This window comes from Zophobas morio, unplaced genomic scaffold (assembly GCF_036711695.1).
Source record: "Zophobas morio isolate AGI-343-1 ecotype UQ-CSIRO unplaced genomic scaffold, CSIRO_AGI_Zmor_V1 ptg000023l, whole genome shotgun sequence".
NCBI classification, from domain to species: Eukaryota; Metazoa; Arthropoda; class Insecta; order Coleoptera; family Tenebrionidae; genus Zophobas; species Zophobas morio.
The window spans coordinates 397,117-424,914 of NW_026972128.1; the positions used below are offsets into that span (position 1 = coordinate 397,117).

The following is a 27,798-nucleotide window of genomic DNA, read 5'->3' on the forward strand; positions in this document are numbered from 1 at the left end:
ATCACATTTAAAAAGCGGGGTATTTTGTGATAAATGTATGTGATAGCCTTAGTTAAGATTTTCAGAACTCATCAGTAATCGTTTCAGATTCGGTCAAATATAACAAGACTAGAGCAACAAACCTTTGTTACCGAACTGAAATGTACAAAATTTTAGGGAAACAGTGAGCGTTTGTAAATGTATAAAAAATCTCTTCAATAGTGTTCAACAGACATCACTTACTTTTTTATCTTCAGTTTTTTTACGTGCATCAGGTGTACCTGAGAACACATATCACCATTTTGTTTAACGGCCATTCTGTGATGTTTGCTCTAGTTTTTAAATGCCTGTTAAGGTACTATTTTAGGCAACCATTTAAATCAACTGATTTACACCTACGGGTAAGTAAATTATAATTTTTTTTTAATTTACAATAACATTTGCAAGTCTTTCTTCAAGTACCTATATGTGTTTTATATGTACCGATATAAAATATCGCAAAATCAAGTTGGCTTTGGAAAGTATGTCACTGCGTTTTTAACAAGAAATTTCCATTTTCATTTGATCTGGACTATTGGTTGCCTCTCCATCGGATAGAAAACACATTGGAAAGGCTTAAGAATGTTGGATTTTGATTGGCAATCTTTTATTTATCTTGCATTTATATTTTGAAAGCTGACAACTCCTTTATGTTTTGAAACCGGAAATAACTTACTTTTGTTCTTTAGTTACTTAATTCAAGAAGTTTATTTCTGTTTCAAAATTTTTCAGCTGGAGAAACAGATCATATTTATGGTTGATTTCCTTTAAATTTTATGCATAAATACGTAAGTTGAGAATTACTTAGTTTAATTTAACCAATGGAAATAGCTATTTAAATTGAACTAAAATTAAAACAAATGATACGAAAAAATTATTTAGGTTCCTGGGGGACTTTTTGAGCAGAAAAGTCAATTTTGACACGACTTCTTCGAATTTCCATAATTGCGTACATTGAAAAAAAACTAGCAATTGAAGGAAATGTATTTCAAACTCTGATGAAACCTTGTAAACATTCATTACAACAATTACAAATTATTTTTGATTGTTTGTAACAACCCGTCTTTGGTACCACAAAGTCCCAGAAAATCATCCATATCTACCGTCCATATCATAAGACCCGCCAAATTGTTATCTTTGGCATACTGAACCTAGAATTCCACAAATATGCTAGATAGTTAATACAAAATTCACAATATCTATATTACCTTTAACGCAACAGATTCTTCGTCGTCATACCCAATCCACTGATCGTCTTTGTATTTATAAGGCACTTTTTGTTGATCGTCAAAGACTCGAGTCCAGTCGCCAGTTAATTCACAAATCTTTTCAAAACAAAAAATTCAGTAAGACATTTACATTATCATAAAGTTAAACACTTACTTCGTTGTAACCCATGATACCATAACCTTTAGTATACGGTCCAGACATTCCTGCGTCTGATACGGGACTTCCAAGATCGTGCTGGGCAGGATCAGTCAATTGGAACGTATGACCGTAAAACGCTAAACCAATGGTAAGCTTCGCTGGATCTGCACCTTCATTAACCCAATTAACAACCGTAGAATTCACATTTTCGTACTCTTTTTGCCACGCAGAGTCAGCTGCTCCCCAATAAAGTGGTGAATTTTGACCAGTGATGCCACCTCCAGCAATATGGAAGTCATAAGTCATCAAATTTATAAGATCTACGTTTTCGGACATTCCAGGGATGTCATAGGCGTCATCTATGGGAATAGCAGAAACAGCTATGGTAAGGACGTATCCTCCGGGTTGGAAGGCTTCTTTGATTTCTCTCAGAAGAGTTATAAAATTTTCCTGAAAGAAGATGGTTGTTATGGACGGGTGTGTATAGGGCGATTGTTTACTTTATCTTTGGCTTCTGGATATTCCCAGTCGATGTCCAAACCGTTGAATCCATAGGTTTCGAAATATTCTAAACAACTAGCAATTAAATTTGCTCTAAATTCTGCGGATGCGGCTATAGGTGATAAAATGGCATTTCCTGCGTTCCAGCCTCCAACGCTGATAATGGTTTTCAAATTTGGGTTGATTTCTTTTAAAGCTTCCACTTCTTGGAAGTTACCTGAAAGAACGAACAGTATAGAGACAGTTTTTCCAAAACATGTTTACCTTTCTCGATGTCACCCCATTCATCTATCATTTGCAAAGTTCCATTGGGGTAAATTCCTAAGAAGGCATAATTGATGTGGGTGCATATTGTTGGATCGATGCTTTCTGGGTGAAATTCTCCTTTATCTGGACGATAAATAGCCCAGCTGGCGTAGTAGCAAACGACTGTATCTGTAAACGTTTTTATATATTTACTATGTAATGTATGTTTAACTAGAAATTTGCATTACCTGTTACGCCGTAGCTGAACTGAAGATGTAAACACAAAAACGAAAACAGTAATAAACATTTAACAAACATTTTTTGAGACTAGTTTCTGAAGAATTTTAAAGAGAATGTGAAAAAAGTTAGTGCAACGTGGAATTCTAGGAGAGTTTATAGTCTTGAAAACCTAGATATCTTGCCGATAATGGAAAATTTAAGTGGATTGTGTACTCATATTTAGACAATTTGCTTTCATGTTGTTGCATTAAGTGCTTATTGTTATTTGTTACAAATTTGCATAAAGTGTAAACACTTCATTTCTTAAAATTTTGATTTTTGATCGAGTGATATGTTTTAGTATTGGCTGACCATTTAAGTTAAAAAAAATCACACAAATCTGTTCAATATGCGGTAAAATAAAAAATTATTTTCAAAGATGTAAAAGTTTTTGTTCATAAAATTTTATCATAAATAAATTATTTCACTATTGTTAGGTAGGAAGATAGTATCAATGGTTTTCTATACACGTGTTCTTTTGATAAAAATAAATTAATTCGTATGTGACTCTCATATCAGATAACTAAAGGAACGTGTGTAAGGACACCGACATGCAATAATATGAAACTGTGGGTTTTCGTTCTTCTGCTGGTGGACCCATTACTGACAAATTCATGGCGTACCTTAGGATTGCTGTGTTGCCTGGAGACATTAAAATGCTAAACAAAATTTGTCTGTCCCCACTGAAAATTGATAACGTAGTATCACAATTTTGTTAAGTAAATCATATTTAAAATGTTCAAAATTATACGGTCTTTTTCCTATAGCTAAACATAATTTACTTATTTGTTCCTTCTAACAACTTGATGACACAGTTTCAGAGTTTTGAAGAGTAAATATCGTTTGTAGGGTACAAAATAAAGTGTTTCTGTACATCCACAACATTACTATACTCTTATTTTTAAGATCTTTCGGATTTTATCACAGGATGGAATATTTTATGTTTTTTATGAAAACTTTACTTTAAAAACTAAAACTATATAGTTTCGAGACATTTATTATTTAATAAAGGTCAAACAAATGTACTTAAGCACTGTTTTTCCATTCGATCAATATTGGGTACCTCTGTTCTGAAACTTTAAACTTATCCAAAGTACCCAAATTTTCCAATCAACTGATATTACACTTTTTTGAACAAACAAAAATGTTGAAAAATCTAAAGTGTTTTAAAAAGTACCAGCATTAATTTATGACTAATAAAGTATTTTTAGTTAAGGAGATAATAATCTCCTTGTGATTAAATCAAAGTGCATGTCTTTGTATAATGGAACAATAATAATTAATTAATAACTCAATTTTTTTATGATTCTATATGTATATTAAAAAAAAGAAATTAAAATTAATTTATCATGTTCAATCACATTGTGAGCGCTCTTGTGTTTTCCCTAAGAATTAAATTAGTTATGTTGTTCTGCGTAATTTTCCTGACAGTGTTGACTTATAGATATTAAGAAAACACATACATTTAAAACGAGAATTTGTACAAACTACTTACTTAATGTAAATTAAAAAGTACAGAATATATGCATAATAAAAAATTCACATTTGTCGTTAGTAGATTAATTTTTATTGTTATTTTGGAGTTAATTTTTAGTTCCGTCGCAGTATTCTACTCAAAACTTTGTACTTTAAAGACGGAACTGATCATTTCAGATAACGTGAGTTTAAAAATTTTGAAAAAACTATACGATTATACTTAAAAATTATGCTAAATTTTAAACAGTTCTTTTTTGCTTTTGAGAAAAAAAGCACGAAAATTTGCGTTTTATGGTACACTTTTACTTCCCCAACATAAGATAAAAAAGTATTGCAATAGGATCCATAACAATCAATTCCATATTTTCTCCGTGGTTTCTCGTTAAAAATAGAAATACGAGGGGATCAAGAAAAAAATTGTTGATCTCAGTTACCTATTAACTAAAATAAGTACATTTTTTTGTTGTTATACTTTTGAGTCTGTTGTTAATTCAGCTGCATAGTTAAAAGTTAATTGGTTTTTATAAAAAAAAAGAATTTTGAAAAAGAGAGAATGGGTAAATTGAATGCCACGCGGTCATCAAATTTCTCACGAAAAAAGGAAATTAAATATTAAAATGACACGAAAATATTAAATAAAATTAATTTACGAATAAGGCGGATCATTTCTATGAACACTCAAGGCGCATTTTGAATAAATTGAACTAAATCTGTAAATTTTAATACCGTTACAGCAATAAAACTTTGATAACTTATATGGTGTGATTTTTTAATCTGTGATCCAGTTGGTCATGACGCTTACGTCAACTGTTGCGATTGCACTGCTGACGTACGCCTCATGGTCAAACAGAGCAGAAACTTAAAATTACGAGGTATTTCTTGTCTGCTTTAGTACATATAATAAAGATCACAAGATCAGTATCAATATTTCAACTTAATGCAATCAGGTTTAAAAAAAAAACAAAAAAGAAAACAAAGATGTTACAATTTCTTTTCCTTATCCCAAAAACCGATTATCCTGAAATTTTGCACACGTCCTAAGATTATCGTGAACGTGGCAAATCAAAGTCACTACTCAGAATTTATCTGTTGCCTTTCAAAAATTTAATGACGTCGTAGAAAAATTTACACAGTATATTTGGAGTGTTTAGAATAGGCTGCTTCTTAAAGTGTACTTTCTTAATACTTATTCTCTTATTTTTCAGAATTGTTTGTTGATGTGCATTAAATCGATGAAAAAAATTGATTAAGAAAATATCATTCCATCTTTGCGATATCCGTTTTGTAAGTGGTTTTTACTAGAGTCTTGTTTTAAATATTTTTGAAACAAAGTCAGGCAAATGAATTACAAAATGTTAGGAAATTTATATTTAATCAATTAATAAATTGCTTCAGCGTTAATATATAGTCTACAAAGTTTAGATTAGTCAATGCACTCGAAGGATTAATGGACTGTGATAGATTTGGGAGAAATGATTTTAACGACACATTTGACTTAAACAATAGAAATTGGTCTAAAGTCATTTTGACAGGACTTTCCTCTCCCCCAAAGTGCAGTGCAACAAATCCCGCTTCTTTGAAAAATTAAAAGATTGATTTTGCGAATTTGTATTCGTAATAACCTCTATACATTAAAATAAATATAGATAAGTAATACTATAACCGCCTAAGAAAGTAAATGACATCATATAAATTCGTTTTGATACCCTATATTTTTTTGTTTCTTTACCACATATCACTTATTTTTCAATGATACCCAATACATTTTTGTAGAGATCTTGTAGAATTCTAACATAATATGTGACGAAAACCATTTTTTATATTTGTGCGGCATCTCTGGAATGACCTGGTCTTCAACCCATGATAAGAACCGGATTAATAATTGCTTCAAAAAATATGAATGCATTGATACAGGGCAAGAACACACTGAATGTATTGGCGAGTTTCCTATTTAAAAATGTTTCGGTCAATATTATTTCAGTAAGGATACGACATATGCAGTGTAATACTAAAAATAACACTAAGGTATACCGTGTTAGAGATATGAACAATAAAACAAATACAGTAAACCCTCGTTAACACGAACCCGTCGGGACCATGATCTTGACCAATTCGTGTTAACCGAATTCGCCATAACCGAAAATCACTTTTTGACATTTTAACACAAATATAACAAAAACAACTTATTTAAGCCGAATTTTCTTCGTATTAGATTTTTAACAATACATAACCAAATTTTGAACATTAATACTAGTACTACATACATATAAAATTTCATGGATCAATTTTCCTAAACAACTTTGTGAAAAAATTTGACGCAAATGATCCCAATACTATTTTTTATTTGAGATCGGGTTTTCAGAATGGTGGACTATGCAGATTTTGGAATGGTGAACTTTTTAGCTACTGCAGTTTGCATTTTCGTTTTAATATTAATGGATTTTTGGCCTCGTTTTGGTTTTTGCTATGGCATTTTGGACGTTGCACATTGAACAATAAGAACGAACTGATTACAACTCGGTAAACCACACAGAGACATACTTTTGCGTTGTGCTTACTAGATACCCATTAAGATAAAGTAAATTGTATTTGAGCACGATGCAAAGAGTTTGCACTTTTTGTTCGCGTTAACCGAGTGATTTTATATGAGAATTATAACTTGGGGCCGAAAAAGTTGTTCGAGTTTCGTATTAACCGAATTTCGTGTAAACCGAATTAAGTTGCATTCGTTTTATAAGTGGACTGTTTGGGACTTCGCTTCCAGTTCGTAATAACGAGGTGTTTGTCTTAACCGAGTTCGAAGTAACGAGGGTTTACTGTATAGGAGTATGCTATTTTATAAACTTTAAATCTTTCCTACTATGAAAAATTTTGACATGACATGACATTGATGGGGAGATTGGACAAATTTTGTTTAGCGTTTTACCATCTACACGATATTCCTAACATAGATTTAAAATTACTTTTGGAAATTATCTGCCTAATAAAAATCTGGACAAAGGAAACAGGAGACTTAATCTTTCATACTCTACTGGTCATAAAATGTCCAGAAAACATAAAAATAGAGAGTCGCCCCCAGACAGACTCGATTACAATACTTCCTTTGCTTACGCTCAGGAAATAAAAATAAAATTCGCAAAATTAAATTTTATAATTTTCCGAAAATTTTGTGTTTAATACTTAGAACGTTTATTCCCATAACACCGAAAACACACAAAATATTTGTCGACGCGTTTCGTCAACCAGTTGGGCATTATCTATACAAAGCTAAACTCTGTATTTGTTCGACTGTATTTCAAGGGCGAGGAAAATTGTGTATAAGTATCCCTAGACCACATTTTTGCTCAACTTTCAGTGATGTATCAGACTTTACCTAGGCTAAAACATCCACCTTTAACCTATGTTCCACCACTGATATAATATGAGGATAAAAATAATTTTATTAACACCCGCACAGAACTAAAGGTGACTAAAGTCATCTTGGCAATGAAAAGGTAACATTCAATATTATAACTGTATTTATACCCCTTAAAGTGTCGTCCTTGAATTTCAACGTTGCGTTGTAATAAACAATCGTCTAATGGGCTAGAGGGTGCTTTAAAGTTAATACAAGCATTTTGATTAATTTAATGTTTTTTTTTTATCCATATATTGAGTTGTTACATGTCAGGTAATGATAAAAATATTAGGACAATCTACTATTAATCAGGATGTACATTACAAAAGTACCAAAAAATGTTAGATATAATACAATCATTTTTCGAATCAACTTACTGATTATAATTTTTTAATCTTGTCTTTTTCCATTTATGAGTAACCTAGTATTTTTGGAAGAAAGATTAACCCCTTTTGGTATATTCTTACGATTGGTAATATCCCTGGTAATCAAATAGCCGCGCTACGAAAGTTTCACTGAAATTTAAATAGCGCGCCCGAAAGTGACGGTTTGGGGCGCAGTACATAAGGACTATTGTCGCTTAATTTTGCGAGCTGTCGTATCTCTATTATCTCTGCTACCAGTTTGAGCACTTACTTTAATTGAAAAATGATGAGGCGAGGGGACTCATGTAAATTAAGCACCCTGATAAGTGAGAAGCGAAGAGACTCGCATAAATGAAGCAGCCTGATAAGTGAAAGATGAGGGAACTCACATAAATCAAGCATTTTGAGAGGCGAGAGGACATACCTAAATCAAGTACCCTGATACGTGAAAGGCGAGGTGACCCACGTTAATCAAGCATGCCGAAGGGAATAGAAAGCTACTTCGTCCACATTGTTGTTCCTGGGTTACGCTAAAAATAGTTTATTCGCCGGCCATTTACATTTCTACAGGTAAAAATTTCCAAGTTATTCGAAATTTGCAACATGAATAAACTTTTTTGACGACGAATATATAAAATGTGGTCTTTTTTACTGCCGACGTATTCCAGAATCGTATGTATAGATTCGCAGTAGGACAAACCGAAAAAATTTGAATTTCGTAGATTCAGCGCCATCTATCACCACTCGAAAAAAACGTTTCAGACAAATCATACACACTTTTAGACATAGACTCCGAATCTACAATAAAAAAATAGCAGTTCTCATTTAAGGTTTCCAAGTTAACCCCCTCCCCACCTACAAGGAGAAAAGGAGGGGAGCTAATGTTATTACTAGTGTATTTCCCCGTCGGCATGATTAAATTTTGATTCTGGATATTTTTTCGGAGAACGCTTATTTTCCGAGATATTTGAAAGTTTTAGGTTAAAAAGATCAGCCTGTATATCCACGAAAGATACGCATCTTAGGTCTGAATTTCTGAAATACCACAAGTTAAAAATAGTATTCTTGCATCAAAAAATGTAAATCTTTTTCTCATTACATTTTTTTTATTTTAACACATTATGGATATGAAAATCAATCAGAATTAAGTTTTTTAATGCGTGTGAGCAACTAGACTTGTTTAATTCATTGTATATACAGTGTGACTGCGAAATATATGCAATAATTTTAACCATGGTATCCCCCGTCCTAGTAGAGTCGAAATATAGAAAAACAAATTAAAAATCGGATGTGGCAAAACCCCCATAAACCACCCTCGATACGAAGGCACTGAACCACTGTCGTGTCCATCTGTGTTATTATCGGTGGCCAAGCATGGACACTAACAAAATTATTTATTTGGGTGTAGGCCCATTTCCTTGGAAATGGATAGCTAAATTGCAATCAGGGGAAGGTAATAAGTAAGATGTGGTCTTCATTTAAAAAATGTATTAAGTATAAATTTAACACAAGTAATAGTTAAAATTGTAAGTCCCAGACAAAGGTTAAATATAATTGCATTCTTAAGGCTAATATACCGAAAATCGATATTTGACGCGTCCGCTAAATAATAATAATCTCTACTTGATAATACAAAACTAAAATAATTACTATTCACTTCAATTATTTAGATATATGGCAATCAACAGTTGCTACAAAAGGGCCAAATATCTACGTCTCCTTAAAGATATTTAAAACGAAAACGCTACTCGAAATATCCTTAAATAATCTTTTCCTATCCCTGATCAATAAAATATTAGCACAAAACTTAAATTAAATGTCAGTGAACAATTGCAAGTATGACGTTAAATAGGTAGGACATAGACGTATGAGGTCCAATCTACGAATGGTACTTTTCACAAGGATCATCCCCTATTACCCGAAGTTACAATAACAAAATTTGGGATGATTAGAATCTATACAAACAAATTAAAATAATAATAAAAAAAAACTATTAGGAGTATAATATTAGGAAAAGAAGTTTCCGGACCTTAAAACAAGAGTAAAAATGAAAATACTAATTTAAGATTAGTACGTGATTATTCATTAATTATGGCGAGTCTTAAAGTCTTATTAAAGTACACGGGTCATCCGAAAACCTCCAAGAACCATCAAAATGCCGCGATTCACATCTAAAACAGGGGCCGCAGAGTGCAGTGGCCGATTTCGTTATCTTCGTCATTTCATTATTGGCGTTTGCATTTAAGCGACAAAATAGTAACCAATCTCTCAGATAATTCCTCAGTTCTTAATTGATAAACGTTCGCCCTCTTCCCAAGCAGCAGACTGTCGTCTAATTCACGTCAATTTTTGGTCATAACTCGTCGGCGACGTCATTCGCCCAAAAAATCACGTGATAATGACGAGATTTTTATGACTTACTTCTGACGTCAATTAATGACGTCAAAAGGCCGTCCTTTCTTGGTCATTTTTTTATAGATTATATGATCAATTAGATGTGGATCGTCGTATTCTTTAAAAAGTGCCCTTCATAATGCTTAATTATCTTTAGAGCAAAAAAAAAAACAACGGCTTTATTAGAAATACACCAAAGACAAGTTTTTTCATCTAATAATTTCTAATCAAATAATTATTTCTGAAAACTTGTTTATACTCTGGAAGTGTTATTTTGTAAGTACCTGCTTGGCAAATTATAAATAGAACATCCGGGGTTGAGCGTATAATAGTGAAGAGACCCCACGACACAAACAAAGTCATACAAATTCTTTGCCCATTGTCCCTAAAACGGGACAAGGTTTTGAAGAATTCCTTCGTCGAATTTTGATTTAATAAAGACGTTTATAAAGTGATGATGGTTACCAAAAAAATTAGAGAGTGATTTAATATTTAGTTTTATTAAATTTATTTCATCTAATGAAAAAATAATGCTCAACTTCCGTAGTTACCATACAATACATCAGATGTTTGAGGCGTGCATTCGGACTTTCCCTTTTTTCGGTATTTATGTTTATTGCACTTCACAGTGAAGCATCCCAATATTTCCAGTTGGTTCTCAACTGCCGAAACTTTCTCGTGTATCCGTTACTCACTTCATTTTTAACGCAGTTTTGTGAAAATTTTTGTACTTATTTACACTAGGTAAGTTAATATCTAATAAAGTAATCATTTTAATTTTTACATGTTTCTGTTATTTTTGATAACAGTACGTAGATAACAAAAGCAGTTTTTTTTAAGAAAGACCACCATTAATCACTGAAGATACTCCCACTGATTATGAAGAACTTACGGTGATTGTTTTTGAAAATGAGGCGCCATAAAAAAAAGGTATATTACTGCAATTATTTATGTACTAATGCTAATGAACATAGTTTTATTCTAGATTTGAAACAAATACAAAACACATGTGCGAAACCAAAGAAATGCTAAAGGAAACGAGTGAAAAAATCTCCAACATGGAAACGTCATCAAATCTGACAACTGAAAAAGAAAACAAAAATAGAAGTTATGCCGCCAAGACCACACCTAAACAAATTTTGACGAATTACAAGATTATCTTTGCCTATTAGAATAAGCAGATTTCTTTGTAAATTAAAAAAATACAATGAATTCATATATACATATAACATAATTGTTCCGGCTCGAGGGACCAATGTTCCGGCTTGAAGTGCCAATGTTTCGTACAATCCGAATCGTAGTACCAACGTTTTTTGTAATCCGGTTGATACGACCATGTATGGTCTTCCGAATTGTACCTTGATATTGCTCGAAGGACCTTTGTTTGTTATAATTGAAATAATGGACAGCGTTCGGTTTTGATGTTTAATATAGGACGGTTACAGAAGTAGGTGCTAAAATTACAGTGCTATTTACAAAATCAGGTAAAGATACCCAAAAGGGTCAGTGGCCGCTTCCGGAAATGCAACACATAATATTGGATATTATATACAGGTAGATGCCTGTAATACTACGATATTTTTGATAACTTACTATACATGGCACATTTCGCTTCATTGTAAAAAGTATTGACAACGAGATTTTCCTGATAGGCTATACGTTTTTGTCAATGCAACTATTTTACGATTATCCGTTAGATTCAAGTAAATTTAGCATTTTTAAAATGCAGAATTTGTCTTCTGCTTTAAACTGTAATCCCTTAAATTTAATAATTTGGCTATTATTGCCCATAGACGAAAAAATGATTGCATTTCCATTAATCCATGCACTCTAATGGGTTTTTCTTTTCAGTGCAATAAATTAAGGCAAACTTAAAAAAGTTAGGTTATTAATATGATTGTTAAAACAGAATTAATTCTTAACGGTACTTTTTTGTGTGTTGGGGACAGTCAAGTCGTCATGAATTAGAAAGTTTTACAGTGTATTTTCAAAGCAAGTAACTTCAACAATGCGATTCAACTGTCTTTTCCCTTTATTCTAGTTTTTTATATATTTTTTGTAAATAGATTTTTTGTGTTTTTAAGACTGATTTATAGTTTATTATAGTTTTCTTTTAATATTCTTTGTAACTAAATAGATTTCTTTGTGTTTTTAAAACTGATTTTTCTTTAAATAGCATATTTTATTGCAACGTTTATTTTTGATTGTATATTGTATATTATCCTTTTTTTTGTTTATAGTAATTTGACTCGTAATTACCTGTATGTAGATTTGTTTGTGTTCTTAAAAGTAGTTTATCATTAATTTGTTTAATTGACATATATTTTTTTATTTGTTTATTGAAGTTCATTGTTGGTTGTACAGAATTGTAGTAAATTTAATTTTTTTTACACTAATTTGTTTTAACTTTAATTAATACATATTTTGTTTTGGGGTTTACCTGGTGATTATAACGAATTATAATATTTTATTTAAGGTAAATAACATAAAAATATAAAAATATTTCAGCGTTTTAATTATTGCATATTTTTTTCTAAAAATCAAAATATAAAAAACGTCTTAAAATGGACAATAAATGCCGTCTATAAGACGTCAGTACATCACGTCAATAGTTCGTCAGAAAATGACGTCATCTGGACGAGACATTTGACCGTCATTGGTACGTCAATATCACGTGAAATCTTTGGTCACTATGACGTAATTGATGACCATTTATTCACGTGAAAAAGACGATATCATGTTGCCTAGGTTGATGACAATAATGGACCATTCGGAGGTACGGGATAATCACACATCAGTCGATTATTATCGAAGAAGGCACAAAAGCAAGATAACACATGCATGAGGGTTTAAATTTGGAATCTTAACTTACTGAAAACCATGGAACTTTTCTAAGTCTTCCTTCACAATTTCGGTCAAAGAACACTCAGCTGGACAAGGCTTCAACACAGCACTACTTGGGTATCGATCGTCGTGGGTACTTCTCGTCTTCGTGGCACACTGGATTCGACTTGCTCTTTACTCTCGATTTTGCGACCTTTTATACGGCGTTTTTGTCATTAATTATGTCTTTGGTGGCATCTTTATGAGTGCACGTGTGGCATCGTGGTATTCATATTTAGGTCAGTTGATAAAAATCCAATCCTTTTGGGCTTTATTTAGAGGTTTTATAAGTTTTAGTTTCTTTGTTCCGGAAATTTCGTCAGACTGATAAGTCGCAAAATAGATTGATGGTAATGCGTGAGATTTGGTTTGTTTTATGCTTCTTTTATCTTGCGTTGCGTTATTGTGTAACGCCTGGGTGCCTTATTTACTGGTTGACTAAAGTTATATTTTGTTTGTATGCGGAAGCCTTTGGTATTTAATTTGGTGTGATTTATTCGGTGTTTGTTCCTCTGTGTTTTTAATTGAATGTCGTTAGTATCACGTGCAAACGTGGATTCTTCTTTGTCTTGTTATCATTTTAACGTCACGTGCTGTCACCATCTTGGAACTTTTGCTTGGGTGTGGTATTTAGCTAGGGTTGACTGAGTGAGTGCTTCTCAATGGTGTGCGAATATAGGTTTGCAATTATCTGGTGGTTGGGTAATACATACGCGATTCGACATGCGCAATTTGCTTGCTTTTTGCGAATATGCTAATTTAGTCTTTGAGTTAGAAAATTATGTTCTGAAGTTTCTTATTGCGGTATTTTGCGATTTCTCCTCAAGGGTGGACCGTCACACCACCTTGTAAACAGAGTTGGTAAAACGTTCGAATAAAAACGACGTAAACACTTTAAGTTTCAATTAAAAGTAAAACTGACTTTTTGCTGCTTATCATTCGTTCATTCATTTATTCATTCATCGGATGTTTAGTCCTTGCCACAACGATTTTACATTGTTTATTGGAACAAAAATAAGAGCAACTTAGAATGCTACTATCTTTTTACAAGAAATGTTGAAAATGTTGTCCTTCACTAGCAATAGAGGCGTCAGAGCGTCGCAAGGGATTTGTTGATAGGTAAAAAAACACCGGAGTAGCGGCTGCCACTTTCACTTGTTGTTGAAGCTCTTCGATTATTTCTGGACATTGTTGATTTCCACAAACTAACTGTTTCATCCAACCGATACACATTTATAGAAAACCATCTCTTGAAATCGTACTTGTTGACGAACACGTGGAGTTTCATCGGAAAAAGTGAGTTACACACCGTGGACAATCAGCGGGCTCCAATCCGTGCACTTTGTGAACATGGTATGGCTGTGTTCTTTTAATGTAGGATGCACTACAAGCTCTGAAAATCCAACTTCTTCTTTCTGTCCTATCACGGCCACGATCGTGAGTTTGAGACTGAAGGTACCATGATCTCGGAGATGTTGCAATTTCACCGACCGCTCGATGATGACTGGCCCTTTTCGTGTTTTTAACGTTGCGATTAAAAAAGTGCCTGATAAAGTCGCTTTTTTGGATCTTAATCCGAGTCGCTCTGCCCCATTCATTGTAGTAATTATGTAGGTCACGAAACATTACCAGCGGCGCGTATAACAATTTACATTTAATTTCAAACAATTTTTTCTAGACACTGCTACCACATAGGATCGTGAATTTTCCCCAGTGACATAATCATATTGTGAGCTAGTCCCCATTTTTTACTTCCCGAGCGTAAGCAAAGGAAGTATTGTAATCGAGTCCGTCGGCCGACTCTCTACTTTTACGATCTTTCATGACCCGTAGAAGACGAAGAAATAGGTCTCCCATTTCCGTCTGTTTGTCCGTCTGTCCGTCTGTCTGTCTGTCTGTCTGCCGTCCCGGATTTTTATTAGACAGATAATCTCCGAAAGTTCTGGACCGATTGTTGCAAAATTTTGTACCTATATTAGAAATATCATGTAGATGGTAAAACGCTAACCAAAATTTGTCTAATCATCCCCACCACTAATGCGATGACATCACTTCAAAATTGTACATAGTAAATAAAATAACATAGTCCTACACATGTAGTTTACTACTCCGAATTGAGTTTTTACCCCACACGTCCAGATTTTTGGAAAAAAAAATCAAAATTATAAAACAACATTTTGCAATTTAATTTTGAATCTGCTAACCCGAATGTTTTGAAATGTTGCAGATGTTTTAAGGTTATAAAGAACATAATAAATGTTTAGTCAAAATATATTTGCTTTTACCTCCAAAAAATTGATGACGTCAGCTCGAAAGTTTGCCGAATAAATCCTATCTAAACTGTACAAAATATGATGAGTCTGTACTTGTGATTTATCACTCCATTCATATTTTTTGGATTTGCATATACTGGGTGACTCAAAAAAAATAATGAATGCGTAAATTTATTTTAATGGTTCACTCAGGAACTACAGAACCGAATGTTTTGAAATCTTGCAGATGTTTTAAGGTTATAAAGAGCATAATAAATTTTTAGTCAAAATATATTTGGTTATCTTTTCCAAAAAACTGATGACGTCAGCTCAAAAGTTTGCCAAATAAATCCTATCTAGAATATACAAAGTATGATGAGTTTGTACTTGTAATTTATCATTTCATTCATATTTTTTTAATTTGCTTATACCGGGTGACTCAAAAAAAAAAAATGAATGCGTAAATTTATTTTAATGGTTCACTCAGGAACTACAAAACCGAATATGCATGCAGTCGTCACGTTTCCGACAGTGAGGGAAGTACTGTCTAAACTCTTTAGACTAATTTTTTTTGCATGTATTTTGCAATCACCTTGTCTGGACGAGAGAATTTTTATTTTAATTAATCATAATAAATTTTTATTAACTCGTTTTATAAAAATGAAAAAGTTTATTTTTACATATTTCTTTAATTAAAACTTAGTTCAATTTTATCATTAACAGTGATACACTTCTATTTTGGTTTCAATTAAAAATGTCAGTCAATTTATCATCTTTATAATATTTTAGCAAGTAATTTAATGATTTGGATATGAAAACTAATATCAATAACATCTCCTGTACACTAAAATCTCCAAAATTTTCTGCCATTGACAGTAAATTAAGATAAAACAAATTCAATGGAAAAAACAAGCTATGCAGTCAGAGCAATAAAATAAACTTGTTTTTGTTATCTATCCAAAAATGGCTGCATTAGATAACGAATTATTATTTACAGTCTAAAATATTTGAAGTACCTATTTCGTTTACACTGGGATCACGTCATGGAGATTATCATTAATTTTAGGTTTAATAACAAACGATGATTATCTCTAAACCAGTTAACACAAAGCTTTTATTTTTCTTAAAAATGTTTTATTGACGAATGTTGGATACAAATATATTTTAATCAATGTTATTTTTGATAGCTTGGAGCAACACGTCTACAGTACCACAAGATCCATGGAAATCATCAGTATCAATAGACCAAATAGCAACACCAGCCAGTCCATTGTCAGCAGCGTACTTGGCCTAAGAGAAACGTAATTAAAGTAAAAATAAACAAAAACTTTATGTACGCCCACCTTTATTCCAATAGATTCTGGATCGTCAAAGCTAGCCCAGTTGAAGCTATCGTAGCTGTAAGGAACTTGAGCTTCATCGTCCCAAACTCTAGTCCAGTCATTATAGTATTCGCAAATCTAGAAAACTGCCCTTACTACGAGATTCTCGATACTAAAAATTTGTGCGCACCTCATTGTAACCCAACACACCGGGACTTTGGGTCAAGGGACCACCAATTCCAGTGGTTGCTGAATCTCCAATTCCGTGTTTGGTTTCATCAGCGAGAGTGAAAGAATGTCCATAGAATGGTACGCTGAGACTTAGTTTGGCGCTGTCAGCTCCAGCATCCAACCATGCGTGAACAGAAGTATTAACACTTTCGGGTCCATAAAGTGGAGCGTTATGACCAGTGACTCCTCCTTGTCCGGCTACATGGTAGTCGTAGCTCATGATGTTAATCAAATCTGCAACACTGTTTAACCAACTTAAGCAACATTCTTTCACTAGACAACAAATCTTACGCTGTAATTTGTGGTACATCATACGAAGAAAGGGGAGTGGCAGACACGGTCACAGATATCAGATAATTGTTTGCGTCAAATGCGGTTCTCATTTCTTGCAAAAGTTTGACAAAATTTGCCTAAAAGTAGTAGTTAGTGACGCTCATGGGGAAACATATGATAATACCTTATCACTGTTGACTGGATATTCCCAATCGATATCAATACCATCATAGCCCCATTGTTGGAAGAATGAGATGCAGCTCGCAATCAAATTAGCCCTAAGTGTAGAAGATGCAGCGACTCCATTTAGAATAGCATTTCCAGCATTCCAACCACCAATGCTGACAAGTACTTTTAAGTTTGGATTCACTGATTTCAAACTTTCTACATTTTGAAGGCCACCTAGGTCTATTTCGTTCCAAGAATCCAGAATTTTGAGACTTCCGTCGGTGTCTACGCCCAAGAAAGCGTAGAAAACGTGGGTGCAAAGATTGGGGTCGATGTTATTTGGTTTGAAGGAGCCATCGCCGTTTCTGTAACCAGCCCAGCTGGCAAAGAAGCAGATGATTTTGTCTGGAAAAGAATTCCAGTTAAAGTTTTGGATTGAGAGGTTTAATAATTACCTGTTGCAGCGCTGGTCTGGTGTGCTGAAATTAGTACAGCTGAGAAAACGAGAAGAAGCTTGAAGATCATGTTGAATGGTTTGGTAATGCTGAAAGGAAGTAGCACTGAGTATTCGGACAAATTTGCGATATTTATATACAATTTTAGTGTGGTTATCTTAAGGGTAATCAAATAAACAACAAACAAAATAAATCTATTATAACTGAGTATCTATTGCTAAATCTCGTATGTTACAAATGCTGTCATTGATAAACCGAAACAATGAACTCTATTAAAAGGGAAGTGTCAAGTTAAGTATTGTACGTTCATTCTCAGAAAAAACTGTCTACGGAGTACGTACATCCGTTTTAAAGTGGTTTTCACTATTTCCTTGTCTCAAATGTAATAATTTTTAAACACAAACAGCTAATTAAGATAAACTACAAAAAGTCGCAAAAGTTCTTTAATGATTGTCGAGTAATGTATTTAATAAATTTCAAATACTTTAAAATTCAAAAATGAAACAAAAGTGTATCATTGCAAATGCAGTTGTTTATATTTCCGTTATGATGTAAATATTTAATTTTGTAGACGTTCGGATAGCTTCAGTTGAATAAGTCAGTATTAAACTACAATGGATTTTTACCAAAAGCTACAATTTTTTTGCTAAAATTGCTTCCACAATTTTATTGGCTCTATACAATAATGAATAATGTACTAATAAATTAGTAACAATAGTAGTTTTTTTTAACTTTATAAACCAATGTTGCCTATACATTGTAGCTTACTAACTATGGAGTTGATGAATTAACTAATTAGTTAATGACAGCATAATATTACTATCATTGATAATTTTTGACATCAAAAATTAAAGCTACAATTCATTTGCCTCAGGAAGTTAAGCAGATCAAAAACTTTATTATTTGTAATCATACACAAAAGCATAATGTCACCAATTTTTTTGTATGATCTGCACTTATCACTTATCAGTTTATCGATCTGTCGTTTAATAATACAGTGCATGGCACAAAAAAGATTTTAATCTCATGTTAACAAATAATCACTTTCCCAATGGAGCTATCAAAAAGAACAGATTCCTTATAGCATTTGTAGAAGTCTAGAGAATGGGAATTCGATGGAAACATAGACAGGAAGTGGTATGCCAGCGAAAAAAATTACCCAGAAGAAAAGAGACGCCTTAATTAGTTACAGCCACGGTAAACTTAAAATTTCACTGAAGAAACTTGGGCACAAATTTAAAATCGACAAGAGAGAATAATTAATGGAGAATAAAATCAGTACTTGCAAAGCGAAAATCAGCCCGATGATATTCAGAAAAAGGAAAATTGCAACAGGTAGAAAGCCAACGTTATTGCTGCATATAATGATTTAAACATTAAGTTTATTCCTAAGGACAAAAATGTTCTGAACGTTCTTCAACTGCGACCAATTGAACGTTTTTGGAGAAATCCAAAGAGGAATTTGTCTGAAATTTGGTAGGAAGTCCCCAAACATATCATCATGGGTGAAAATCTGGTAGACAAAAATATCGAGTTCACAAATTTAACGCGTTCTGTTTAAACAAAAATGGCGGAGAAAGTAGATAAGGTGCATACTGTGTTGTTTAATGTTGGTGTTATAAATATGTTAACAGTTACATTTTTAATTCGTCATTTAATAATAAAGTTATGCTAGTTTGAAATTTGTGCAGCTTTTTTTCTCCACAGCTTTAGTCTTATTTTATATTCGCAGTCTTATTTACATATGTTGCTTAAAAAAAAGGGATGGTGCAATTTATTTGACTGATTAAATCGAAAACAGCTTATCTAATTTGTCCAAACTTCTGCGAACACAGTAATCTTGCCACTAATACTGATAATATAATCGCAGTAATTAATTAATAGTAAATAATAATTATTAAGATGATCTCACCTAAAAAAAGTATGAAATGCTTCTTTACTTGTGGTTTAAAAATTTAGAAAAAAATTTCTTATTTTTTGTTTAACAAATTGTGCTCCAGAGGTGAAGAAAGTTCTAAGTGACCTTAGACAAATCTTTATTTTAATAGAGTCTAGCTTACAAATTAAATATTAAAATGTTAAAGATATTAAACTGTATATAAAAGGAAATACAGGAAATACGCATTAACACTAGAAAAACTCGCAAAGATTTTTACGGCTGAATGAATTAATATAAAAAAAATTGATGGTAGACCAACTGGTTTTTATTATCTGTCCAAAGATGGTTGCATTAGATAACAAATATTTATAATCAAAAATTTTTGAAATGTGGCATTTGAACTGGGATGACGTCATGGACTTTAAATTCAATAATATTCAGTTGAATTGTGTACCACTTTTGAAGAATGAACGTAGTGGATTTTTTTGTTTGGTATATACCAGTGCTTACTCTCTGTTAACTGGAACTGCATAGGTCAGAAAGTTGAAATGAATATATTTTTTGCAAAAAGGAAATGATGTATTGAGTATTACTTTACCGAAAGTTTATCATAATAAAAAACGAGAACAATTTAAATGCGCACTAGTTTTAATGAAATGTGAAATAAATCACAGCATTATTAAAGACATTTCAGCACAGAAGAAACTATTTCAGCATTTGTAAAACTGAAAGGGCTTTAAATAAAAGAATGGCAGATAATGTTTTCTATTTGCGCAATAAATAATGCAAGTTAGAATTATTTAATTAAATTTGCTCATTCGTTAAAATAACTGTTTCAATCCAATCAATTTGTATTTGAGAAAAAATAAATGAGCAACAAGCAATGTTCCGTAAATTACTAAAATGTGCATTAGTTCACACTAAAGTGGGCATTACACTCCCACTCTTTAAAAGACGTGTCATGTGCTTCATTTCGCGCCAGCTCGGCAGGGAAGGTATCCGCCCTTCTAAAGCCAAAAAACCATGAATTATTATTAAATAAATTAATAATGTTTAGTAATTGATTTTTTTGATGAAAGAATGTTTATTTTAAGTTTCTTTGTTAATTTTTTCGAAACTTTTAATTTGTTTACCTACCTTTTCGCTATGAATATCTTATGTTTTTGTTAATTTTGTATGTCTTCATAAAACACATTTTAATACAGCAAGTCTATTTTTGTTTGTTATTTTCTATACAGTAATGCACGCAGTACAGAAAATCATTGTCCAAAACAATAATTTTATTATTCCAATTTGCACTTAATATATTGCACAAAATGCGAAAACTTATGGCGCAACATAGTAAATTTAATGCACAAATGTTATTGCACATAGTATAAAATTTAATGCACAAAGTATTAAAAATAACGGTCTAGGACAATTGACCAGTAAAGTAAGGTTAGAATTTAGAATGCGCGGCAGTTCATAATTCAAAAATTCTACTATGGGTTTCTTATGGGAGCTTGATTTTAAAGACAAAATACGCCGCATAGGTAGAAATCTTAACTAGTTCATGCTACAAGCGATAAAGACTGTACAATTATCTTTCTGTTACTAAAGGTTTAACTATATAAAAAGCTTCTATTAAAGAAATATTGCAAATTAAAAACAGCTCTATCCATCGAAGTAACGTACATCGTTTCTAACGTCTTGCGCATGAGTGAAACGGAAAATCCAGAAACCCTTGGGAAAGAAAAAGAACGCGAATATTTTGCGGTACTAGTGACGTTTAGATCGTGAAAATCCCCAAAATATTACAGTTGATTTCGTACTTTAATCACAACAAACAATCATAATCAATTTTTGGGTGATACTATTTCTATGATATTAGTTCACATTAGGTTGTATATGTCTGTGGACTGTTTTTTTTTGTATTTGTTATTAATAATGACAGAAAGACATGTGTTAACAATAGGGGCAATTACCAATTTTTTTTTTGTTGACGATCGGAAATGCATTGTGAACGGAGAAAATTCTTTGCAGTCAAATAATATGGTGAAAGTCAATTGGCATACTGAATTAAATTAAATGTGCTTGAAGAGTTTATTCGAGCTAGAATGCGAAATAACCAGGTATAAGGTTATGGTAAGTTAACGTATGTTGATTAAAGTTCTGTATCAAGTACAAGTATGAGGTATTTTGTTTTATTTTGCACAGATATTCCTTAAGAGAGGCAACATGTGAAACCCCAAGAGGTACATTTGTATGTCACCATATGGCTACACCTGCCCTACACGGCGTTCTTTGGACGTACATCTGAAGAAAAGTGAATCAGCTGAGGTCAGAGCTGTGATCTCTGAAAATTCTTTTAATCCCCAAGTCAACCTAAAAACAGCTAATGTTGAGGTACAACTTCATGAAAGCTTACGACAAACTGATGAGAGCGAAGCACTGGACTATTGGGCTCTAAACCAGAAAGATCTCAAGAAAATCTACTTCACAGTGTCGAAGAACTATTAGTGTCTGAGGACTATTTAAATGGACCATCAAGACGACAGTTTGTGGGCCAGTTTTTCACCAAACGTGAATCAGATTTTGCATTAGGAAGTGCAATTTTTTATTGTAGAATATTTTTTTTTGTTTTGAAATAAATTGTTCTTTAAATTGTGATTTTTTTTAAATGGGCGTTTCAGACCCAATTCGTACAAAATGAAAGTAATTTTTACTTGTACATGAAAGGTTTAATCAGGAATGCTAAGTTTTTCCTTTTCTAGCAAAAATGTGTATAAAGAAAAAAGCTTGGGATTGATGATGATTCTTAAATCAAAATTTGGCAATTGATTGAAAACTCTCCTTTATGTATTATTTTAAATTCACAACCGTATCTGTAGCATGTGAAAATCAAAGCCATTTATGTGGAGGGGAAACTCAATGGCAGTATGAACCACTGTACGACATACGTTCGAGGCAAATGTAGTGGTAAAAGTTGAATTTATATATTTATTAAATACCACCGGTTCCGTTCATGTTTGGTGTCAAGATCAACAGTAAAAATATCAGTCTTCATGGTACAAGTAGTGGGAAATATAAGAAAATTACTTTAATGGTAGAATTTAAGCGTTAAAATGACGCCTCGATTTCACCCATAAGGATTACACAGGGAACTGAAATACGGGTCTCGTGTTATGAACTGAGTTCAAATTTCGCGCGTCATTCACTTGACTGGTCAATTCGGCGCGGCCGAGTTGGCGCGGCCGACTTGGCGCGAGACATTTTGGCGCAAAGCCAACTTGGCGCAGGGACACTTTGGCGCAAGCCATCTTGGCGCGAATGAACTTACACCAAGAAAAGTAGATATAAATATACAAAAATTGCACCCGTTGTTAGCATAACCTAATTTTTATTGTCTCCAACGCGGGGAGCGGTAATGTCGACTTTTTAATGGACACACGGGCGCTTCGCGCCCTGCACCCCATTATAAACATACTCCTAAACGTGGAACTTCTTGCTCCGTGGATCATTTAGTTATTGGAGTTTGTGCGAATGAAATTGTATATTTGGTGGCCTATACTTAGGATAAATAACAGGGTGCCAATCACAGTACGAACAATAAATATTTTTATATTATATACCGACGTACTCGCGCCAAGATGGCTTGCGCCAAAGTGTCCCTGCGCCAAGTTGGCCTTGCGCCAAAATGGCTCGCGCCAAATAGTCCCATTCCGTAAAAATAATGAACACTTAATTACGACCCATAAAAAATTGGTCTAAAGAGTTTAGACAGTACTTCCCTCACTGTCGGAAACATGACGACTGCATGCCTATTATGTTTTTTTTCTTATTACATTTTAGTTTATTACATGCAATATAATACTAATAATAACAGTGTTGTATCTCCAAATTTTCGGGAAAATGGAGTGAACTATTCCTGATTTAATCAATTAAATAAATTCACTCATTCATTAATTTTTTTGAGCGACCTGTTAAGCAAATCTAAAAAAATGAATGGAATGATAAACCACAAGTAAAAACTCATCATATTTGCACATTCGGTTTTGTAGTTCCTGATTAAACCAATAAAATAAATTCATGCATTCATTAACTTTTTTGAGTCACCCTGTATATGCAAATCCAAAAAATATGATTGGAATGATAAATCACAAGTACAGACTCATCATATTTTGCACATTTTAGATAGGATTTATTCAGCAAAATTTTGGAGTGACGTCATCAATTTTTTAGGGGGAAGAGCAAATACATTTTGATAAAAAATTTACCATGCTTATGATAACTTTAAAACACCTCCAAGATTTCAAAGCATTCGGTTCTGTAATTCCTGATTAAATCAATAAAATAATCGACGCATTCATTAATTTTTTTGAGTCACCCTGTATATGCAAATCGAAAAATTTTGAATGGAATTATAAATCACAAGAAAAGACTCACCATATTTTGTACATTTTAGATAGGACTTATTTAGCAAAATTTTGGAGTGATGTCATCAATTTTGTAGGGGGGACGAGCAAATACATTTTCATAAAAAATTTACCATGCTTATGATAACTTTAAAATATCTCCAAGATTGCAAAGTATTCGGTTCTGTAATTCCTGATTAAATCAATAAAATAAATTGACGCATTCATTAATTTTCTTGATTCACCCTGTATATGCAAATCCAAAAAATATGAATGGAGTGATATATCACAAGTACAGGCGCATCATTTTTGTACATTTTAGATAGGATTTATTCGGCAAACTTTTGAGATGACGTCATCAAGCGGATAACCAAATATATTTTGACTAAAGATTTATGATGCTCTTTATAGCCTTAAAACATCTGCAATATTTCAAAACATTCGGGTTATCAGATTGAAAATTAAATTGCAAAATGTTGTTTTATAATTATGATTTTTTTTTCAAAAAAAACTGGACGTTTCGGGTAAAAACTGATTTCGGAGTCGTAAACTACATGTGTAGGACTATGTTATTTTATACAATTTAAGACCCATTTATTATGTACAATTTTGAAGTGACGTCATCGCATTAGTGGTGGGGATGATTAGACAAATTTTGGTTAGCGTTTTACCATCTACATGATATTCCTAATATAAGTACAAAATTTCACAACAATCGGTCCAGTACTTTCGGAGATTATCTGTCTAATAAAAAACCGGGACGGCAGACAGACGGACAGAGGGACAGACGGACAAACGGACAGACGGACAGACGGATAGACGGACAGACAGACTGAAATGGGAGACCTATTTCTTCGTCTTCTAGGGGTCATGAAAGATCGAGAAAACGTAAAAGTAGAGAGTCGGCCGACGGACTCAATTACAATACTTCCTTTGCTTACGGTCGGGAAGTAAAAATTGGCCTAAACTTTGAAGAGAACTTTATTCAACTCCTAAATACAATCGAATAAAGCCAGATTTACGAAAAATAATAAAACTTCATTTTGAAAAATTGCTAAAATTTAAGGCTGATTCATAAACCACGAGTAAGGGAGTATATTATTTTATAAAATGTAGATAACTTTTACTACGCAAAATAATGAGGGGACGTTATCAAATTGTTGGTGGGGACGATTAGACAAATTTTGATTAGCGTTTTACCATCTATACGATACTCTTAAAATTATATATAAAATTTGAAAACCAGTCTAGTAGTTTCGGAGAATATATGGCTGACCAGATGTAATGTAATGGTCATGAAACGTCGAGAAAATATGAAAGTAGCTATTCGCTGTATCACAATGCTTTCACAGATTACGTTCGGGAAGTATTCATTCATTCATTAAATCATTATACTTCCAAAATAAAGTTATAAATTAAGATATGGTGAAATGTTGAAGAGAAAAATTAAATTTTGAAAAATTTTCTTATGTCGTCTACATTTGGGTTCAAAGATTTTTTAAATTAATTTTTGTTTACTCAATAAATAGTTCTTAACAACGCTTCAAAGGGCTAGAGATCCATTTTTTTGTTACCCTGTCCTTTCTGTTGATCACAATATTTTGTTATGAATTCACTTGAAACATACGCATAGGATGCTTGTTTATCTGTAGATTAAATTATGGGGCTAACACAAAAAAATTAAATTCCCAAAATAAAATTTTATAACCCGTCTAAAAAACCTGATTTGTTTGATTGTAGAGGCGACAGAAGTACTTTCTAAATGACCTTTGCCCCATTTTTGTAGAATTATTGTTAAATAAACCAACAAAACCAGAAAACCTATTTAGAATTAAAAAAACTGATCGATTTCGACAGATTTTTACTTCCCGAGCGTAAGCAAAGGAAGTATTGTAATCGAGTCCATCGGCCGACTCTCTACTTTTACGTTTTCTCTTTGATGACCCCTAGAAGACGAAGAAATAGGTCTGCCATTTCCGTCTGTCTGTCCGTCTGTCCGTCTGTCCGTCTGTCCGTCTGTCCGTCTGTCCGTTTGTCCGTTTGTCCGTCTGTCCGTCTGTGCGTCTGTCCCGGATTTTTATTAGACAGATAATCTCCGAAAGTACTGGACCGATTGTTGTGAAATTTTGTACTTATATTAGGAATATCATGTAGATGGTAAAACGCTAACCAAAATTTGTCTAATCATCCCCACCACTAATGCGATGACGTCACTTCAAAATTGTACATAGTAAATGGGTTTTAATTGTATAAAATAACATAGTCCTACACATGTAGTTTACGACTCCGAATTGAGTTTTTACCCGAAACGTCCAGATTTTTGGAAAAAAAATCAAAATTATAAAACAACAATTTGAAATTTAATTTTGAATCTGCTAACCCGAATGCTTTGAAATGTTGCAGATGTTTCAAGGCTATAAAGAACATCATAAATGTTTAGTCAAAATATATTTGCTTAACCCCTCCAAAAAATTGATGACGTCAGCTCGAAAGTTTGCCGAATAAATAATACCTAAACTGTAAAAATATGATGAGTCTGTACTTGTGATTTATCACTCCATTCGTATTTTTTGGATTTGCATATACAGGGTGACTCAAAAAAATTAATGAATGCGTAAATATATTTTATTGGTTTAATCAGGAACCACAAAACCGAATGCTCTGAAATCTTGAAGATGTTTTAAAATTATCATAAGCATGGTAAAGTTTTAATCAAAATGTATTTGGTCGTCCCTCATAAAAAAATTATGACGTCACCACAAAATTTTGCTGGATAAATCCTATCCAAAATGTACAAAATATGGTGAGTCTCTTCTTGTGATTTTTATTATTCCATTCAAATTTTTTCGATTTGCATATACAGAGTGACTCAAAAAATTAATGAATGCGTGAATTTATTTTATTGAGTTAATCAGGAACTACAAAACCGAATGCTTTGAAATCTTGCAGATTTTTAAGGTTATATAAAGCATAATAAATGTTTAGTCAAAATACATTTGCTTATCCCCTCCAAAAAATTGATGACGTCAGCTCGCAAGTTTGCCGAATAAATCCTATCTAAACTGTACAAAATATGCTGAGTCTGTACTTGTGATTTATCACTCCATTGATATTTTTTGGATTTGCATATACAGGGTGATTCAAAAAAATTAATGAATGCGTAAATTTATTTTATTGATTTAATCAGGAACTACAAAGCCGAATGCTTTGAAATCTTGTAAATGTTTTAAGGTTATAAAGAACATAATAAATGTTTAGTCAAAATATATTTGCTTATACCCCCCCAAAACTTGATGACGTCAGCTCAAAAGTTTGCCGAATAAATCATATCTAAAATGTACAAAATATGATGGTCTGCACTTGTGATCTATCACTCCATTCATATTTTTTGGATTTGCATGTACAGGATGACCCAAAAAATTAATGAATGCGTAAATTTGTTTTATTGATTTACTCAGGAACTACAAAACCGAATTCTGTGAAATCCACTGCGAAAAAAAACATAATAGGCATGCAGTCGTCACGTTTCCGTCAGCGAGGGAAGTACTGTCTAAACTCTTTAGACTAATTTTTTTCTCACCCCTGAAGTACAATTAAACAGCGTTTTCAAAAAATTAGAAAATGTGATTCTGAGAATTTTATTTATTTTTTATGAGAACCGCTATAAATTTAAAAAGTTATGGAGGTATCTAATGTTAAAAATTAGCCAAATACACTGACGTCATCCGAGGTTATCAAGATGGCAGCGTTTGACAACTAGCCGGTTTTCTCATAAGAGTCAATGCTAATATTTTCGGAATTAATTTAAATTTGAGAGTGTGTCAACTATGTTTTTATAGTTTGGTAAGTTTGTTACAGTTTCTAGACTGTGTAGATATCTGTAAAACGCACCACAAC

At 32.8% G+C, this 27,798-nt stretch overlaps 2 protein-coding genes across 2 annotated transcripts; both read right to left on the minus strand.

Moving 5' to 3' along the window:
* Positions 1 to 984: 984 nt before the first annotated feature.
* LOC135134699 (acidic mammalian chitinase-like) lies at positions 985 to 2,541 on the minus strand. The gene is made up of 6 exons (XM_064063468.1): positions 2,382 to 2,541; positions 2,152 to 2,322; positions 1,887 to 2,104; positions 1,402 to 1,836; positions 1,227 to 1,343; positions 985 to 1,169 (listed from the first exon to the last, which is right to left on the minus strand). Exons 1-6 carry the CDS (start codon positions 2,449 to 2,451, stop codon positions 1,047 to 1,049), a joined length of 1,134 nt encoding a protein of 377 aa, XP_063919538.1. The 5' UTR covers positions 2,452 to 2,541; the 3' UTR covers positions 985 to 1,046.
* Positions 2,542 to 16,291: 13,750 nt separating this feature from the next.
* On the minus strand, positions 16,292 to 17,717 carry LOC135134702 (acidic mammalian chitinase-like). The gene is made up of 6 exons (XM_064063471.1): positions 17,629 to 17,717; positions 17,190 to 17,578; positions 17,024 to 17,142; positions 16,692 to 16,974; positions 16,523 to 16,639; positions 16,292 to 16,469 (listed from the first exon to the last, which is right to left on the minus strand). Exons 1-6 carry the CDS (start codon positions 17,696 to 17,698, stop codon positions 16,344 to 16,346), a joined length of 1,104 nt encoding a protein of 367 aa, XP_063919541.1. The 5' UTR covers positions 17,699 to 17,717; the 3' UTR covers positions 16,292 to 16,343.
* Positions 17,718 to 27,798: the final 10,081 nt, after the last annotated feature.

Bases quoted from the DNA above. Each gene is read 5' to 3' on its own strand.
- LOC135134699 (XM_064063468.1), bottom strand. From the start codon at position 2,451: ATGTTTGTTAAATGTTTATTACTGTTTTCGTTTTTGTGTTTACATCTT. The intron at 2,323-2,381 runs GTAATGCAAATT...AAACGTTTACAG, and splicing joins GTTCAGCTACGGCGTAACAG to ATACAGTCGTTTGCTACTAC. The intron at 2,105-2,151 runs GTAAACATGTTT...TCGTTCTTTCAG, and splicing joins ATGGGGTGACATCGAGAAAG to GTAACTTCCAAGAAGTGGAA.
- LOC135134702 (XM_064063471.1), bottom strand. From the start codon at position 17,698: ATGATCTTCAAGCTTCTTCTCGTTTTCTCAGCTGTACTAATTTCAGCA. The intron at 17,143-17,189 runs GTATTATCATAT...TACTACTTTTAG, and splicing joins ATCCAGTCAACAGTGATAAG to GCAAATTTTGTCAAACTTTT. The intron at 16,470-16,522 runs GTGGGCGTACAT...CGTTTCTCTTAG, and splicing joins CAGAATCTATTGGAATAAAG to GCCAAGTACGCTGCTGACAA.